This window comes from Equus caballus, chromosome 5 (assembly GCF_041296265.1).
Source record: "Equus caballus isolate H_3958 breed thoroughbred chromosome 5, TB-T2T, whole genome shotgun sequence".
Lineage (NCBI taxonomy): Eukaryota > Metazoa > Chordata > Mammalia > Perissodactyla > Equidae > Equus > Equus caballus.
Window position 1 is genome coordinate 73,684,295 of NC_091688.1, and position 19,865 is coordinate 73,704,159.

A 19,865-nucleotide genomic window follows, 5' to 3' on the forward strand; every position below is an offset into this window, starting at 1 on the left:
AATTTGGAGCTATTTTGGAAAAGTTGCTGTGCACATTCATGTGCAAGTCTTTGTGTGGATATATGTTATCATGTCTCTTGGATCTGTAACTAAGAGAGTTAATTGCTGGGGTGGTTGGTAAGTGCATGTTTACCTTTATAAGAAACTGCCAAACGATTTTCCAAGATGATTGTACCGTCATTAGAATTCTTAAGTCAGGAAACCCAGTGAAAGAAGGACACATGCTAAAACATAAGTTAATTTAGAACATCCCCATTCCAGGGCTCAGTCTTTGCATTTACTAATAATTTTATCTGGAGTGATTAACTACCTGGAGTAGTTAACTCTTTCTGTCCTATTTTATTGACATAGAAGGATAAATACATCACTTTTGCCTATTACACTGAAGCTACTTCTAGTCTTACAGGTATAAATGAAGTAGAAGCCTTTTATAGCTCTAGTTTACAACTGATGGCTGAATTTCACTTTCGGGAGCAATTTTGCTAAAGAAGATGATGGTTTAGGACATGATAATGGGAAAGAAAATTAAAAAGGTGAAATAGGTACTCAAATTGATCTTCTGGGCCCCAGTTCGCTCAGAAAAGTGGACATAATAAAAATGCAGGCTACTTCCTGGCATGTCATGTGAATTAAGACTTAGGAGTTCCTTAGTGGAAAACATTTTATAACTGGTAAAATTTTTCATTGGATTCATTGAAATGCCACCCTCTAAGAAAGCCATTTTGAAAAGAATTGTGCAGAGCAAAAATTACCAGGTAAATTGGAGAGAAATGTTTCTTAAAGTCAAAAATTTCACTTGTAATTTAGCTTATCAAGAGAATCGCACAGACTCATTCTCTAGTGCTTGTTCCTTTGTACAGGGCATGAAACCAATGAGAATGATGCCCCAGGTAATTGGTGGAAATGCCTGTCCTTCAATGGAGAGGTCACCTCCAGGGCCTCAGAAACGGCAGGGTGTATCATTTATAGAACCCCTTAAGGTGTAACTAGAGACATACTAGTTACTAGAATTAAAAGTTATTATCTTATGGCCCAGATAGAACATAAAGCTTTAGAAACAACTGGTTTTGAACAATAGAAACTACTGCTGCAAACAATCTAGTCAGTAGTACATTTCTTGCTGTTATCGTTGTTTGGTTTTCATAAGGATCTATTCCAGAGTGTATTAATTTCAGACAGATGCAAGGCTACTTCTCATTAAAATTGTCAAAGAGGCCAACTTTTCTGTAGCTTGCTTTTATTCTCTTTTCAGCACTTCGCAAGTCTGTCTGGTCCCTTCGCCTCATGTACCCTCAAGACCACCATTTGCTCCTCAGGCTAATCACTCATTCCTTTAAGGGCTTCAGTGCTTTCTACTTATAACATCACACACCTCCATCACAGACAAAACCTTTCTGTTGCCTCAGAGCTTTCTTTGGTGATCACATGATAACAAAGGAAGGTATTAAAGAAGTACGCACACACACACACACACACACACACACAAACGGTTGCTGTGGGAGAGATTGCAAGTTATGGTTGGGGATGAGCATTATTAATACCTGTAGGAAGAGCCAATAAAACCTTGGTGATGCAGGGAGACTTTTTGTGGATTAGACACTTTAAAAGACTTGTTAAGCTGTTCTTTTTTGCATGATTATCCACCATTTTTCCTTATAATTATCCCAGATTTGTAAAGAAATCTTCTTGGATTTCACGCTTGTAGACGTTATCTATTATAAAATATATCTGAGTTTTTCTCAAACATAGACATAGTCTATATTTTGATAGATATATAAAGAAATCAATTCAATATAAATAAATTGAAAATGTGCCAAGTTTTCATTCATTCTTTCATTGACACAAATATTTTTTGAGTGCCTATAATGTTTTGTGCCTAGAAATAGAAAAACAGTCCAAAATTGTTTTGTTTTATTTACTTTTTATTGGTGTGGATAATGTTAAAGTCCCAATTTGTCTGAGAGACAATAGTAGCTTTGTGTATTTCCTATCCTGAAGATTTTGGGAGGAATTAGAAATTGTCTAAAATTAGTAGCTTTGTGTATTTCCTATCCTGAAGATTTTGGGAGGAATTAGAAATTGTCTAAAATTTTTTCGTTTCAATAAGTTTCTAAAAACTAGCTTGTTAGGAAGGGCAACACCATCTGATGCTGTCATTAGAAAATGAGAAGGTCAAGATGGAGAAACACTATTAATGACTTTTATATCTTGAACATTCACGTCAAAAGTGCGAGGAAACCAGGAAAGTGTGAATAGTTATATTTTATCCTTTAATTCCCCAAAGTATGCAGATTCATTTTACCATGTTATTAGCCTAATCACATTTCTAGTTGTATTAGAATATCCCCTATTAGGCCTGTCAAACAAAACTTTGCAATTTACATAATACTCATTAATTTTCATGATAATTTTGGTCAGAGGTTGTTTTTAAAATTCTCAGGTAATAAAATTGTGTTTCAACTGGGTGTGAGGATTGGTCTGCAGCGGGCTTGACCAAGTATGAAGACAAGAAATAGCTATCTCAACACCCTGAACCTTACTCATAGAAGTATACGAAGGTCAAATTATGGTGTCTCAGAATGGAGACAGATGATTCAAGAAAATGGCGGCAGCCAAGGGATTATATTTGTTTTAAAAACTGAAAAACTTTGAACAAATTCCAAATTGTTAAACAATGGATAAAAGGCATTCATTTAAAATATTCAACTAGTGAGAATGAACAGAAAAACGTATGACAAATGTTCAAAGTAAATTATAAAGACATGAGGGTCAATAGTATTGAAAGCCACTTAGAAGCCTATATCAGATTATTGGTGTTTACTCTATTGGAACCAAATAATATTTTAAATTTGTTTCAGTAATTCTTATCAGGCTACTTTCCATGTATCATGCAATTCAAGTGATCTTTAAATTATTGTCAAATTCTACCTTAAAGAGAGCTTTCACAAAGGACATGCAATTCATATCATCTAGAGTTACTGTCATTTCTAGGCTAAGTCCCATGGAAATTCATAACTTAAAAATGAAAGTCACAAAGATGCAACTGCCTTCATAATGCCAATGCTGCAGTTATAAATATTTCATGAACATCGCATGGGCAGGGGCCGATCTCCATTTTCATGAGTTAGAATTTGTACAGCTAAGTCTCTAGATTTTACTATTCATAATGCACAGTATGCCCTGTACAGCATCCATATAGTGCTTTTTTTAAATATTTATGTTTAATGAAGAAATTACTGTTCTGAAAAGAGAACAAGCCAATCCAAAGATTTCTTGTTAAAATTATTAGTTTTGCTGAATAGCAACGATAACCATCAACAGAAATTACCTCATTGCAGTATCTTAGCACATAAACGTGTAACTTTTAAAGTAATACAAGATGATAGATCAAGACACATTAAAGCTAAGTGAAAAGATTCTTTCTAAAGGTTATAACGTTAGAAATCTCATCTTAAAAGAATTTGAAAGGTTAAAATGCAAAGAGCAACTTCTTACATTTCTTACATTTAAAAATATTAATTACAAATGATATACTTGTCCTCTGTTTCATTGTTTAAATATATGTCTATATTTTTCTGAGTTTTTCTTTTATTCAAAAAAACATTTTAACTTTCTAAGATAATATTACCAAGTTCAATAATGAATTGCTATTGCATATTTTAAGGTAATTTTTCAAAGCGCATTATCAGTACCTGTCAGAATAAATTTTGCACTAAGAGTAATGAAAAAAAGGACTATTGTATGTGTTGAAATCAAAGAACATTACTACAGCTGGGTTATTTTCAGTGGAAAGGATAGGTGATTGCCCTCTAAATGATGCTTGTCCCATGAGAAAATAGCAGCCTGAAAAATCACAGGCAACAGGCTCAGGAAAACGTCTATTCCTTACTTTTAAAAATGAGCATTTGATATTTTATTTCATTTTTGTCATTTTGATCAATTCTTTCAAGTAGATGAATGTTGAAAAGTGCGGCACAGATCTTGGTAACATTTACAAAAGTAAGCTAAAGTTACTGATCAGCTCGTGTATAATCCAAGGCTGAATTATTCCGTATTAGTATATATTATATATCAGAATTTGATTGATTAGAAAGTCACAAATTTTCTTTTGAAGGCACTTTAACAAGACTAAGTCTTCTAATAATGAAAACAACAAGCTTCAGATTTAATATCATTCACCCAGGAGTCAGAAATTTAAGTATTTTTTATTACGTTTAAGCCAATGAGGCCACCAGAAATTCTGTAATGTTTCCCAAACTTCCCACCAGAAGTTTTTGTTTTATTCCTGATATTATTAAGTGGCATGGGAAATACTTTCTTCCATTTGGGTCTTTGTAATTTTATTTTCCAAAGGCTCCCTTTAGGAATTTAACCTTTATGTGATGAATTTGCAGTTCACTTGAAGCGTGTTAACCTTAGCTCCCTAATGAGTCTAGGTGTAATACTGAGGAGGAATTTGAGAAATATATCATGTAGCTCATTGTCAAGTTGGATTTGTCTTGCACATCTCCAGCTTTGCTGTTGTTCTGGTACACATTTTGGTCGCAATTCTTTAATTATATTCTATATTTAACTGACCTATTTGAACAGGATCCAGAGCTGGTGCGGAACATCTGTCGCTGGGTTAGGCAAGCTGTTCGGGTTCCTTTTTTTGCCAAATTGACCCCAAATGTCACTGATATCGTAAGCATTGCAAGAGCTGCGAAAGAAGGTAAGAACTGGACTTGCCTCAATTGCCTAGTTATGTAAGTAGGCACTTGAGTGATGTAGCCATATGAAAGTACATCTTTATTCACAAATATATGTGTATATCTTTGTTTGGAGTTTAAGAAAAGTATTCAATTGAGCATTTGATCTCATAAATGCAGTAGATTCACACCTAGATGCAAGCTAGTAAACGGACTCCAAACTTTAGCCTGGGAAAACAAGAATATTTCTAATTTTCCCTGATAAACACCTGTTTCATACACGGAGTTATGAAACAAAACCACAGTCACAGTAACGACTCCAAAATAAATGATTCATAATGTAACAATTCAGCGACAGCACTTGAACCTTTAATGAAGTAAAAAAAAAAAAAGATACCAGCTTGCAAGTGTGAAATTTCTTAGGAGTTCCCTTTATATTTGATAGGGCCTAATACACTGCCTTAAACCTATGCTTAATAAATATCTATCACATAAGTAAATCATATATGCTCGTGTTCTCTCCGATGGAAATTGCATCCTGATTTGCAAAGACGTTGTAAATTACCTGGAAAATAATACTGAATACAAACATTGGGCATTCACAAATCTGTATAATAATTGGAAAAATGAAGTGGTGGTAATTAAAAATTTTTTATGTCTAGCATTTTAAGCATAATTGTAGGAGTGAAATTGGTGAAGACATTTGAGGTGGAGAAATATTTTCAAGAAAATGTAGAGTGTGCATTTTCCTAGGTTGTGGGGTTTGAATGGGTTTTAACCATTTTCTCTCTAGGAACTACAGGTAAATGTTGATGTGTTTTTCCTAGGTGGTGCAGATGGTGTTACAGCCACCAACACTGTCTCAGGTCTGATGGAATTAAAAGCCGATGGCACCCCCTGGCCTGCAGTGGGCATTGGGAAGCGCACTACATACGGAGGAGTGTCTGGTAGGTGTTCCCTCTCCTTGCGTTTTGTTTCCTTGGAGGTTGCTGAAAAGTCAGGAGATCATGTTGTAAGCAAGTGTATCATGTCTTTTCTGATCCCAAATTCTTATCTCATTGTTGGTCAAAATTCCTAATAGTCATGACAGATGGAGCAGATTGAGTGGGAAGGCTCAAGTGACTGATAGCGCAAGATGAGGGAATACTGAGATAGGGTTTTACACAAATTCTATTCTCTTGTGCTCTGTGCTTTCCTCAGAATTTCTCATTGTCACAATCGTCTTGTCACTTATTAGTAAAGGCTAACACCATGCCCTTCTAAGAGAAAAATATAAGCACCCTGATTATCATATCTTTTTCATAGTCTGGGTTAGTTTCTAGTCTTCCTACAACTTTGAAATCTACCTTCTTCAAAAAAATCTTGCTTTCACAACTGCTTCCAACAAACCATTAAACCGTGGCATTTATAGCTTCAGCTGACAAGACATTTGCAGACCCCACACCTTTGCATATCCTTTCTCATCACTGAACACTTGCATTTAAAACAGAAAGAGAAATTTTAATCCCAAAGTCCCATTCAGTATCTTCGCTCTGTGCACTCTGTTGCTGTGACAACATGAAACTTGGTCTTGCAAAGACAATGCTGTGTGGTTCTTGACTGTACTGGTATGGGGATTAGTCTCCTTGGTGATAGAGACAGTGGTAAATATACATAACATAGCAGTGTCCCACTGTTTAAGAAACACATTGCAGAATCAGACCAAAATGTGTTTTTGGAAGAGGCTGGAAAGACACAAATAAAGCACTATCCATGCTGAGGTATTATGTCTTGAGAGCTTGAAGTGTGTCTATAAGCCATGATTAGAAAAAAAGATTGCATTCTGCTTTTAATTGAATGCCATTCCCATTCCTGCAATGTCAGAAAGAGGAAGTCTGACAAGGAGCACCTGCTCAGGGTCCAGACACAGCTTTCTTTTATCAGGAGCTATCAAACAGGGCCTTTAAGATTATTGTAATGCAGAATAACGTGGACCACGTTAGCATGTGCCACAGAAAGAGAGTCGAGAGCCTCCAGAGTTGGGCTGTAACGTGCACTATGTTTTCTGTCAGCCCATTTCAATTTTTCCAGCCTGCCATGTTGACAGCAAGAGAATAAAGGAGGTCGCAGAGGGTGCTGAACATTAAAAATTAATAAAAGAACTATTGCAGTAGTATTTTATATAAGTAACACCATTCAAGTTTTCTCATTTAAGCTGCAATTTCTGGATATTCTCTCATACTATAACTCAGTCTAATAAAACTATGAAAATACAGCATTAGGAAAAGTCTTTTGTGTCTTAGTCTTTAAGCATACGTGCACTGGAAATTATAGCAGTACCTGAAAACAAGTTCAGCCATACCTCAGGGCCTGTTAATATTTCCATAAAACTCTATTTCTAAGATTTATAAATTCATATATAAATATCCACTTGGGCTATAAGCTTTGCTAAGCCTGGGTGGAACTTTCATTTTAAACAAGAAAAAGTCCCTAACATTTTTAAGGGCTTGTACCTCATTTCTAATAGCTTCTATATTAAGGTCCCTTCACGTTAAACAATCCGTTTTGAAAATAGCCCCTCTCCAGATTGACAAAATTAATAGAGTTTTTCTTCTTTAGAGTAATGTTTGCTTTTATTTAAAGGTAATAGAATCTGAAAAGCATTTTAAGGAGGCAATGATAATATATTTCAGGATAGAAAGAAGTTCTATAACAGAGCGCCTTCAGAATGAGTTATAGCAAAACTTAGCCTAGCAAAATTGTGTCAAATAATAATGGTTTCAAATTACAAGAGTGATGAAAATATCAAAATAGCTAAATACCATTTCTAGTATTATCAATATGGCTTTCAGGACTTCAAATCCTGCTCCAATATAGACTATATCACACAAAAGATGCCACCTATCTTTATACGATTTTTAAAAAAATTTTCCACAGCACAGCGCTAAGACTTTCCCAAGTGTTCCCTCAGAGCACTGGAATGTCTGCTTTTAGAGGAGCTGCTTGAATTACAGACTTTTTTCCAAAGCGAAAGCTAGATAGAGTTCAATTTTGGACAGCCACCTGAAATACTACACATACTTTCCATTGCCAAAGAGGACATTTTTCCCTTTCAATATTCTCTAGCTCTTTATTCAGTCTTTATTATTTTTTCTCAGAATAAGATTTTCGCTATTTGAAAAGGTTTTGTTTTGTTTAAATGGGGAAATAGTGAGGTACGTGGGTTAGTGCATGTGCTATAGAAAAACGATAACATTTCTTTAATGTCCTTCTTTTAAAACACATTAGCTATTAAGGAGCAGTGACTAGCACTGGGAAGACAGACCCTCAGGTAAGGGATGTCAGTTGAATTTTTTCAAATATGATTAGTCTGCATTCTAGAGTACTCTACAGCGGGGTTTTGCAAACTTGTTCTCAACTCACATGTGTACTATCGAATCGTTTAATGAACTATAATCAATGTTTTTAAAGAATTAGATTAGAAAACACGTCAGAATTCTTTGCATACAGTTGGGATAAACATTGTTTCATCAAATATCTTTTTCAGTTATACACATAATACATTCAGTTATACATGTAATATGCACATGCATATTCATTTCTATACTGAGTCATGATGTAAAATGCATTTTTCATTGTGGTTAACTTCAGAAAAAGTCTGAAAGTTGTTATCTTAAAGGGAGGTCCCTTCGTTAAATAAAATAAATCAGTAAGCCTATAGAAGTCATTAAATACAGTAACTTCTGCTCCTTGTAGTTTAAAATTTATATCAAGAGGGAGAGTTAGGATCTATTCCAAGGTCTCATCATCAGCTTTATTATTTTAGAAACTGTATCTTTCCAACTTATTTTTGATTGGAATGGGGGCAGGTGGCAAAATGTACGAACCAAATTCATAATAGCATGATTTATAAACCTGAATTTCAATTATGGGAGGAATATCCAGTATGATTCATGCTCACAGTATGAGGCCATTAAAGGTTGAGTTATAGAATTAAAGGTGAATTCATAGTGAGAACAGTATCAAAAGAAAGCCTGTTCGGTATTCATAAGAAATATTTTCAGGAAACTAGGATGGCTAATAAAGCTATCCACCATACAAGTACTTATGTCTAAATCATTAACTCTAAAGGATCAATATTCTCTACCTTCCTTTGGATAATAGAAACTTGATACTGTAAGTTGTTACCACCTAACTTTCCTTTTTCTAGACTCCATGCAGAAAACTTTTGTTAACATCAAACAGCAGTTTATTCATGTATCATCACACAGTTGAGTAGATTATTGCTTTTTGTTGAGTGGGGGGAATTGCATGGTTTTATTTATTTGATTGGAAGAAACACTAATCTCATCATTAACATTTATTCCCTCAGTCCTTGCATAATTACTCATTATTTTTCCTAGTTTTGGTTTATTTTTTTCTTGTTTTAGTTACAAATTTTGACCTTTTTCTTGACCTTGTCCTCAAATAATGAGGGTGTCTTAAGATAGCCGATAACTGAGTGATTACTATCATCTATATAAATGGCATTATCCAGCTGTGATGTAACATTTTCACATGAAGTCCTCCCTATGGATAAGATTCTTTTAGAGATGGTTAAGAATGAGTCCTGCATGGTATAAATAAAGATATGTCTTTTTTGCAACCGACTTCGCAAGGATAACCTTTATTCATTTACAGTTGCATCAGGAGAAACAGTAATCAAGCATCTTTCAGTGGGGTAAACTCATTTGAAGAAGTTTTTGTTGTTGTTCCTTATTGCATTTTAAATGCTCCTTTTTATTAATGGGGGATGGGCATATTACATTGCCCTGTACGTATTTTGTTTGTTATACATATAAACACACACACATACCCACACATAGGGAAAAGTTCTGAAATTTCTCTGCAGAAGGTGCTTTGAAATGATTATAGATGCTTTCGGCTCAATATAATTTACTCCTACAAGCTTAAAAAATTAACTGATTGTTTTAAATTATTATATTTGCCAAATTTGTTTTATTTTATCAAAAAAATAAATTCTTATTTCAAATTTTGGATGCTCGTTTGATAGTATTAATTCTGTATCAACTTAATTAAAACAATAGAAAACATTTTATTCAATATTACTACTTATAAACTTTATTAAAGTTTACCCTCAAGACTTAATCTCTGTTTCAGGAATCCAAGTGTGCTATTCACATGTAGGATATCACAGAAGGTTTAAGAAATGGTTATGTATTTCTCAACAAATGGTAATGGCACACTACATAAATGCTCTTACATTCTACAAATAAATGATGAATGACTTGAAGTCTAGCTTTGTGGGCTATTGGACACTGAACTGTGACTGAGCTATTATGGTTATAAGCCTCCTAAAGATGATTTCCTTGTAATGGCAGCATGGGAAATACCAACAAAAGAAAATACAAGTTAGAAATTCCTCTAGTAATTTGTAACTCTGTGCCAGAGTCGGGCCGGAAGTACAAAGTGTATGGTTTAGAAAACTTGAGTGAATCAATATAGTAGCTTAAAGAAAAGGATCTTAAGCATTGACTCAACCCTGCAAATTTTGTTTGTTTTTAAAACAGTCACTTAGGCTTGAATCATAGGGACCATGCAGTGACTCATGTGCTTAGCTACTGGACCCCACATAAAAAAAAAAAACGTCCAGTGTAACCCACTCCAATCATAAACTTAAACCTATTTTGATGTATTTATTAGTGTAAATTTGGGAAGATGGCAAAACATATAATGGATTGGAAACCCAGAACTTTCAGTAACATTTTGCTTTGAATAACTATTTCACAGTGCAAACAATTGAAGATTTTGGCAGGATTGCTTTAACTTCTTACACTGTACATTACAATTAAATTACAATTAAATCATGAAATTACAATTAAATCATAAAATGCAATATTGGGGGTTTTATTTCTTCATCTTCTCCCAAAGCCCCCCAGTACATAGTTATATATTCTAGTTGTAGGTCCTTCTAGTTGTGGTGTGTGGGACACCATCTCAGCATGGCTTGATGAATGGTGGCATGTCCGAGCCCAGGATCCAAACCCGTGAAACCCTGGGCCGCCGAAGCAGAGCACACGAACTTAACCACTTGGCCACGGGGCCGGCCCCCAGTATTGGTATTTTTTTATATGAAGTAGTTCTTAATGGGCTGGATTTTTTTATGTGTCAATCACATGATTATGGATGCATAAAATCCTTTTAGAAAAACACGCCTACTATCTGTCATAAAATTTAAGCTATCTATTCTAACTATCTTTATCAATAACAGCTTAGATTTTAAGACTGAAATGTCTAAATTAACCTGATAGATAGAGATAATATTTAAATGAATAAAAAAGCAGTGATAAATCATGCCAAAAAGAATAATTAAAAGGAGAGCCTTCCATTTTGTACTTGCTCATCTCTTATTTTTTGTGTGTACCAAAATAATGCAAAAAATTAGGCTATTATTCACATATGTAAAAGCATTCCTAGACTATCACAAATTTGATCAAATTATTAAAGACCTTGTTATATAAATATATGTAGTATATCTGCAGAACAGTCAAAAGTAGACATATCAAATAAAGATGCTGAATTACAATTTTCATTATAAATTATCAGTTTGGTTGAGAGACGCTCACCATTAGAATGATTCTCATTTAAATCATGCTCATTTGAATATATTCATATACAGATTCCCAAAGAATCTCCTTTTGCATTATATTGCCTTTCCTGGAGCCTGAGTTTCTCACTGTTTGGCCGTCGTTGGTCTGTGCAGGAGATCAGAGCCCTAATAATAGATTTTTGACAGTGAGCTCGCCTGCTACCTGCCCTACACAAATCCTCACTGTTCATGTTTGCTTCATGGCAACAAAGCAGACAGAAGGAAAATGCCAAGTGCTGAGTTTGAGGTACAGCCTTGCCTTGGCTTGACATTTCAGCAGAATAGCAGTTTATGAGATGCATAATTTTTCATCTGGGACTCAGCTGCCATATTCATAGATGCTTACAGCTCATCGATGGACTGGAGCAAGGGCAAAGGTTTAAAGCATAGATCAAGGTCTACATCCTTTCCTAAGGTATTTTAAAATAACTATTGTCCCGCAGATTAATAATAAAATCAAATAGTATTTAAGAACCAACAAATTCATGGACATCGGGATATCATGTGTTTTTTCTTTGTTCAAAATTAGGAAAATAAATTAATGTCTGTACCAGCTCCTAAGAAAATATTTGATAGACTTTATAAACCAAAGGACTCTGACAAGCATATTAAGAAAACTTACCTTTGCAGCAGTGCTAATGAATTATTAAATTTCTTTCCTCTGTGTGTGTTTTTTCCATAAAGAATGATTTCAAGCTTGAAATTAATCAAAAAATGTTCTATTATGAAAGTAAAACTAGGGAGTATTGTGTCACTGTTTGAGCTTGAATTTAAATATTCACAGATTCATGCATATCTACTGTACTAAAAAATCAGTGTAGGTACACGTCAGTGGCTGTTTAATTTAGAACTACACATCTCTGTAAGCTTCAGAAACAGTTCACCATGTCATAGTCTCATACAGAACAATGGTACATTACATTGGATTAATTAAAGAAGCCTTGCAGAGAACTGAGTTCTCAGTATGTCAAGATTTCAGTTTTATGTTAAATATTTTCTAAAGGCCAGACCCTTAAATCTCAGGGGCTGTACCAAGCAGTGAGCTGTGAATTTAACCATAGGCTAACTGCTAATGATAAGGAAAAGGGTCCTAGTTGAGGCAGCTGTAACACAGCCATTGGATTAGGCTATCAATCACTTGGCTCCCTAAGGAAAAGAGGAAGAAGACCAAACAGTGAAAAGGGAAATTAGGAAAGGAGGGCATGACTAGAATGAGATTCCTCACCATCTTTATCCATTCGTTGTCTTAAATCCCTAAGCATCAGACCAAACTCTCCAGCATCGCTCTTACTATAAAGCCCAATACGTTTATCCCTAACATCTAGAGACGTATCAAAATGTCATTGTCTCTCAGGAGTTGAAGATCTTGAAACACACTAGAAGTAAATGCTGGATCACATAATAAAAATTAGATTAACCCTTAATTTTTGGACTTAGGACTTATATGTATGATTCTTTTATGTATACAGACTCATGTATGTTGATAAGGGAAATATTCTTATTTAACTTCTAAACTCCAGTTGATTTTTAGTTAAGGAAGTCCTTTTGGTGAGGTGAGATTCCAGTAGATCAGTGGTTCTCAAAATTATGCATGCACCAGAACCTGGAGGCCTTGTTAGACTGCAGATTGCTGAACCTCTCCTCCAGAGTTTCTGATACATAAACCTGGGAGGGCCTGAGAATCTGCATTAAGCAGTAGATGACGGAAAGGTAGTGTCATTGAGCATTTTGGTTTGAACTTCTTTTTTCCAAAACAATGTCAAATGCTTTAATCAATGGTAAAATTAGAGAATCATGGTATTACATTAATAAATGCAGAATCTCTGCCCATAGCTAAGTATCCAAAACAAATTGTAGTAAATACAGTCAGAATTCATTCTTAGGAAAAGTAGTAGAACATAGTGTTTGAGGTCTCAGAATAGAAAGAATATGTCACTCCATTTAAGATTAAATGTTGAATGCAAAGCATTGTTTATGCAAAGAGAGTCCATTCTAAGTGCTACTAAAGACAACTTACGGATATTAGTAGTCCTTTGAAAAGGACACAGATGTCAAAGACAGACAAGGGTAAAATTAAGCTCGCAATTGTGAAATATTGGTTTTTGTTTTGACTTTGTATAGATACTGACATATTAAATATTAAAATATTAACAGTTCTCTTCTAGAATAAGCACTTACATATCATTGAACCTGGTTAGTTCTCAGAATTTAAAACGTAGGAGACAACAGTATTGGTCACCTCCTTCTTTTCTGTCTTCATTTACCTTTTTTTCTGTGGTCTCCAAACAATGGTATCCTTTTATCAGTAGAAGAGAGAAAACCAATGTTGTGGGGATAAGCTGTTTCAATGCACAGTGTCTGTGCCATAGTTACATTATGCACCCAGAGCCTCCCAAAGTCATGTTTATAGCCTGTTTGAAATACTGTTTGTCAACCATGGAAAGAAGCTGCCTGCAGCCTTCCTGGATGGAGGAGTGTCCTGGTATGCAGCACCAACAAGTTAGCACCATGTGAATGTCTGATGGCAAACTACACCCAAAATTCCAAGAGATCCTTAATTGTGGGGCAGAGTGAACCCTTAAGAGATCCTTGCAGTATCTGATACTCAAAGGTGCAAACTGCCAGGATGATACAGGAGTCAGGATACAGGAAAAGTTAGGATTGAAATAGAGGAGGCAACGGCCAGCTTAACTTCACTTACTATGCTTTTTGAGAGTCCAGCACTGATTCAATGGGTGTAAGGATTTTGCACACATTACTTCAGTGTTCTTCAAATTTTTATGCTCACAAATACCCTACATTAAAAAATTATATGGGACAGCCCCATAGCCAAGTGGTTAAGTTGGTGCACTCCGCTTCAGCAGCCCAGGGTTTCTCCAGTTCGGATCCTGGGCATGGACATGGTACCACTTGTCAGGCCATGTTGAGGCAGCATCCCACACAGCACAACCAGAGGCCCTCACAACTAGAATATACGACTATGTACTGGGAGTCTTTGGGGCGAAAAAGAAGATGAAAAAAAAAAGAAGATTGGCAACAGATGTTAGCTCAGGTGCCAATCCTGAAGAAAACAAAACCAAACAAAAGAAAAAAATTTATGAACTATGTACCTCTCACCCATTTTAAGTCAACCCTGCAAAGTTTAGCCACAAGTTTAAGTGATAGCAAAAGACATAATCTCCCACATTCTGCAAATATTAATTCTTAAAATGAAATGACTACTTCACTCTTTTAAATAAATCTAATAGAGTCTAAATAGCACAATGATTGTATATCCATCATCACTTCTTTAAAATTATATTAGCAAGCTTGAAATAATAGTTGGAAGTTTTACATCATTTCTTTCCCCTGGAACTAGTGTTTCCAATCCGCTTCCTCCCCAGATTTTATCCTGATTTCGTATATTTTTAAGGTTGAACATCTTTAATGGATCACCCTATTGAATTTCTCTTAACAAAATGTATGTCTAGAAGTGAACGTTTATGTTTTTAAAATTTATGCATTAAGGCTTTAATGATAAATTTTTTGTTTTATATTGTTACAATTTATAATTTATACTTTATCATACTATAAATATAAATAGTGATGATTATCCAACATGAAAGTAAATTTTATTGGGAATCCATTTCTTAATGAGAAAAAATGGCTTTTTGAAACAATTTGATCATGTATCCATTGATGCATATTATTCCTGAAAATGTTAGGGTTCAGCATCATTCTATTCTACTTTTATTTTTTAGATGTGAATGCTGAAAATCCTTGTTTGTCTAAATAATTAAAGGAGACTGGAAGGAATTTTGTTATGGGTCATTTCACTCAGATTTTTGAAAACTTTCCATGTTACAAATTACTAAAAATTACTTAGTGATCATCACCCAAAACAGTTAGGCAATTTGATGAGCTCCTCTTTCAATTTTTTTGAAGCGGTAACTTGGAAGTCACCTAATTTGCAAAAATATTTGTTACCCAATCATAAGTCACTTCCTTAAAACCAACAACACTAGTTTGAGTTATCATTTTGTTTGGTACCTCAGAATTTTTACACTGTAGGGCAATAGGTCATTGTAATATTTGAGATCATTGAGGACAATGCTTTTTTCCTAAAATGGACAGCACTGTTGATACACAGAAGTTGGGAACAGAAGAACCAGCATGATGTTTTGACTGCACTCTTTCTCAGGCATATAAAATAATACATATGGGAATTGGAGATCTAGTAAATAATCCCCTTAAAATCAGTTTACCCAGGGGCTGGCCCCGTGGCTGAGTGGTTAAGTTCGCGTGCTCCGCTGCAGGCGGCCCAGTGTTTCGTTGGTTCGAATCCTGGGCGCGGACATGGCCCTGCTCATCAGACCACGCTGAGGCAGCGTCCCACATACCACAACTAGGACCCACAACGAAGAATATACAACTATGCACCGGGGGGCTTTGGGGAGAAAAAGGAAAATAATGAAATCTTTAAAAAAAAAAAATCAGTTTACCCATGGGGTGCATACTTATGTGTGAATTGCAATACTGGGTGTACATACATCTATAAGAAAGACCACTAAATTATTTCATCTAATCTTCATACAACTTAATGATACCTAAGCAGTACCTTGGTTTTCCCTTTTACATGAACTTAACTATGTCTCTTAAAGTAGCACCAGCAATTTTAAGAAAATTTTCAAGCATGGGTTAATAAATCTCAATATATGAGTTAACATGTGCTAACGGTAGTATTTGAAAATTTATATTGCCAGTCTTTTGTGTTACTGACAAAATTGGTCATCAATTTTTCATTGCTCAGCACTGGCTATTCCAGCAATGGTTAGCAGCTATGTGGGAATATCAAGACCTTTGAATGATATGATATTTATGCGCCCAGCTCTGTATTGAACACTTTATATGCATTCTTATTTAAATAACCCACCAGGGTGGATATCATTGGGTCCATTTATGAACTTAGAAACTCAAACTCCAGATGGTTAAGCAATTTGCCACAGTTTACAGAGCCAGAATGTGTCATAGTCTGGATTCAAACTCAGATCTGTTTCTAAAGATGAACACTAGCATTTTTTATCAATATCTTCATCTGATATCTGCCATGGTAGGTCTCTGTCTAAATATGGTATACTCATTAAATTCTAATAGACTACAAATGTCACTTACTAATCTAAAATTTATTCGATCTGGATTTGAAAATCAATGAGAGTACTGTTCTGTGACCATTGTCAAAATTCCATCCCTTATTATCTATATCACTGTGTCTCCATATTGGAAAATTGAGTCAAATAGGTGAATTAGGGAAAAATTCTTGAACTCATTCCAAAGAACAAAAAAATGACAGGAAGCATTCAGGCATTTTTCTTAAAGTGTAAGCATGCAGCGTTCACTTGAAATGAAGCTGTCATCAATATAGCAATATATAATTTTATTTCTTACTGACTTAGATAAACTGTCTGAGGGCTTGGTCCAACGGTGATGCTGAGAAGAAACTTTTGGTGTCCTTCTTAATTTCTTCTTTGTAATCTTCAGTCAGTTACAAATGACTGTGTGTTCCTGCAACTGTCTCACCTTCTTTTTGGACAGATCCATCTTTTTCCCCAGCAGCAGTATCATCTCCTTTATAATTTCAACTGAGCTTGCAAAAAGCACTACTAAGTAATTCAGAGATGCTACTTTTTCCTTAGGTGGGGAGAAAGAGAAGGACATTTTGAAGGTGGTGAGGTGGGGAAGAAATTGAGCCAGAAAACCTCTGCTAAGCCCTTTCTGAAAGGGAAAAATGAAACTATACCATTTCTCACTTTCCCTGATTTAAAATAAAACAAGGCAAAAGATAAATAAAATGAGAAGGTGAAACCCTCTTAGAACACATCTGACATGATATAGTATGATACATTTTAATCAGGATGAATTAATTTAAAAAGAAATGTATAGGTGAGAAGTCAAGGATCCAAGGAATGTTCCTAAATTGCTCTCAGTTCATTTAGCACATCTGGTTAATGACTGACTTGTTTGGATTATAAAGCAGGAGTCATGGCTGTTTCTTCATCATATCCTCCAAAGCCTAGGAAGGTTATAGGCACATTGTAGACATGCATGAAACAGCATTTGATTCTTAATATTAAGCAGTGTACAATCAGAAGGTTTAGGAGATTGGACTGCCTCAATCTCTTCCATCCATCTTGATTTGCTGGTGAGTTTTCGGTAACTGAATAAGAAAATGTAACTATTAGAATACGGCCATCTTACTATGCCCCAGATGCTAAGAGTTTTTCACATATTATGTCATTTAATCACTACAAAAACCTGGTTAGATGGTCACAATTAGTGAACTGTTTTTCTGAAAAGGAAATTGAGGTACAGAGAAGTCAAGTAAGTTCTGTAACGTTACACAGCTGGTATCTAGGTGTATTGGGATTCATGCTGACTGACTCTTAACACTATACATTTAACCACTGTGTCACAGCGGCTTCACCACCCCTGCTCATTCTGTATTAATTTACTCTGTTGTGCTTTTGTAATGTTCTTAACACATTGTGGATGAAAATATAGAGACACAGTTTTGTATTTCTTTCACAAAAAAAATTTAGACTGAAAATAATCTATAAATATAACGCTGAGATTAATCACTGTTTAAAAAAATTCACAGTAATGACAGGTCACAATTATACTGTAAGTGGTCTAGTAAGCCTCTCAGTATTTCTATTAACCTCTGTACTTCATGCATTTCTCATGTTAATATACTAAGAAATAACACAAAGAAACATATGTACTTTTCAAGGCAGATGCCAAAGGTTTAATGGTCCTAATTATTTCTGTGCTGGATTTTTATTCACTAGTTCCAAATGTTTGGTCTTTTCCTTTAGTCCAGTATTAAAATGGAATTATAAATTTCTCTATTAACTAGTATAAAATAAAAACATAATAGAAATGAATTGGGCTAGCCATGATAGTTTGAGTAGTTGAAATATATTTTTGTTTTAGCCTTCTAGCTCACTAAATCTTTGTTTTAAAAGCAAGTTTATACTAGATGAGGGTATAGTAACATTTTTGTAGAAATACTGCGTGTGTGTATCGGCATGTTTGTTCCTTGTACCTTATTCTAAATCATTCCCAAAAGACTTTTCTTTACTTTCACCATTTTTATATAAGTTTATAATATAGCAGGGACCAGTAAAGTCTTTATTGTGGTAATAGTCATCTGTGAGCTTGTTGAGTATGCTGGTTCCTGGGCCCGGAGAGCATCTAACTTATTAGATCTGAGGTGACGCCAGGAATATATACTTTTTTCAACAGGAATCCCAGGGGATTCTATGCCTAAGATCTTCAGTCCCCATTTTGAGGAGAATAAAAAACTTAATATGGGGAGTGCCACCATTACAAAATGCAATACTTTTGTATAATAAAAATTCGAGATATTTGTTTTAGGGAGAATGAAATGAACCAATGTATCTTTGATAAGTTAAATTTAGTCAGTGATCATTCTAATAATAATTTGTATTTTTAAATGAATAGACCCTCAGATGGACTTTCCAAAATTCTCATTAAAATATACGAAGACATAAAGAGTGACAAAAATTCAAAGGAATGACAAAAAGTTGGCTTTTAGCCACTTATCGTAATTGTCAAGCAATTTTCGCTAACTTTCTGTTTGGTGAGCTTTACTTATGGGGATTAAATTTTGGGGGTGGGATATATCATTGGAAGTCCTTCTTTGCCACTCCTAATTCCTGACCTGTTATTTCTGAGCATGTGTATATGATTGGATGCATGAAAAGAGCTGTTATTATAATAAGGTCATTTTCAATAAGTGGTCCAGTTTTTTTTTTTCCTAACCACGAATAGATAAAGACAGGCAAGAAGCATTTAGCATTTTTTTTCTACTTTAAGGCAAACAGGATGGCTGTTTTTGCAGTACCATACGATAGACTCCAAAATGAATGAAGATGTCGTCTCTCTGTGAAGAGTAGCGCGGGTAGCTGGAGGCAATGCCTGATGTTTAAGAGCTCTAATCCTCATAAGCTAAGATCTTCAAGTAGAATTAGAGACTCCAAGATTCCTAGTGTCCATTCACTGGAAATTATGCAGTTTTACGTATATTCCATCTGTACAGAGTATCAGAGATCAAGACAAGGAGCCAAAGATAAAACTGTCCCACTTTAGTCTCCAAGTCCCATGGTCTGCTAGATGCTGCCACTTTGGCTTTGAACTGTGAACATCAATGCTGTGTCTACCTTTAGTCTTAAAGAGAGGATTTGCCCAACCAAGCAGACAGAAAAAGCAGGGGCAATTCAGATTGGACTGAGATGAGAAGATTCAAAACAGATAGGGAAATAGTTGAGAAAAGAAAAACAGTAAAGAAGTAAAAATACTGTAGCATAAAAAAAATCCACATTGCTGTTATGACAGAGCAAAATTGAAACAGTGGAAACTTGTATCAGTGTTGCAGAGGATAGCCTTATGAAGCTTCAAAAATGTAGAGAAACAGGACAGAGAAATCCAGATCATGAAAGAGAAGGTGATGAACATACGGGAGTTCATGATGAAGGTAGCAGGATGGGAGG

General features: G+C 35.1%; 1 protein-coding gene across 1 annotated transcript in view; it reads left to right on the forward strand.

Moving 5' to 3' along the window:
• DPYD (dihydropyrimidine dehydrogenase) overlaps nucleotides 1-19,865 on the forward strand; it is a 768,719-nt gene that overhangs the window by 559,846 nt on the left and 189,008 nt on the right. Inside the window, exons 17-18 of the mRNA XM_023641574.2 lie at nucleotides 4,591-4,711; nucleotides 5,516-5,635. Coding sequence (XP_023497342.2) covers nucleotides 4,591-4,711; nucleotides 5,516-5,635 — 241 coding nt within the window. The remainder of the gene's footprint in view (nucleotides 1-4,590; nucleotides 4,712-5,515; nucleotides 5,636-19,865) is intronic.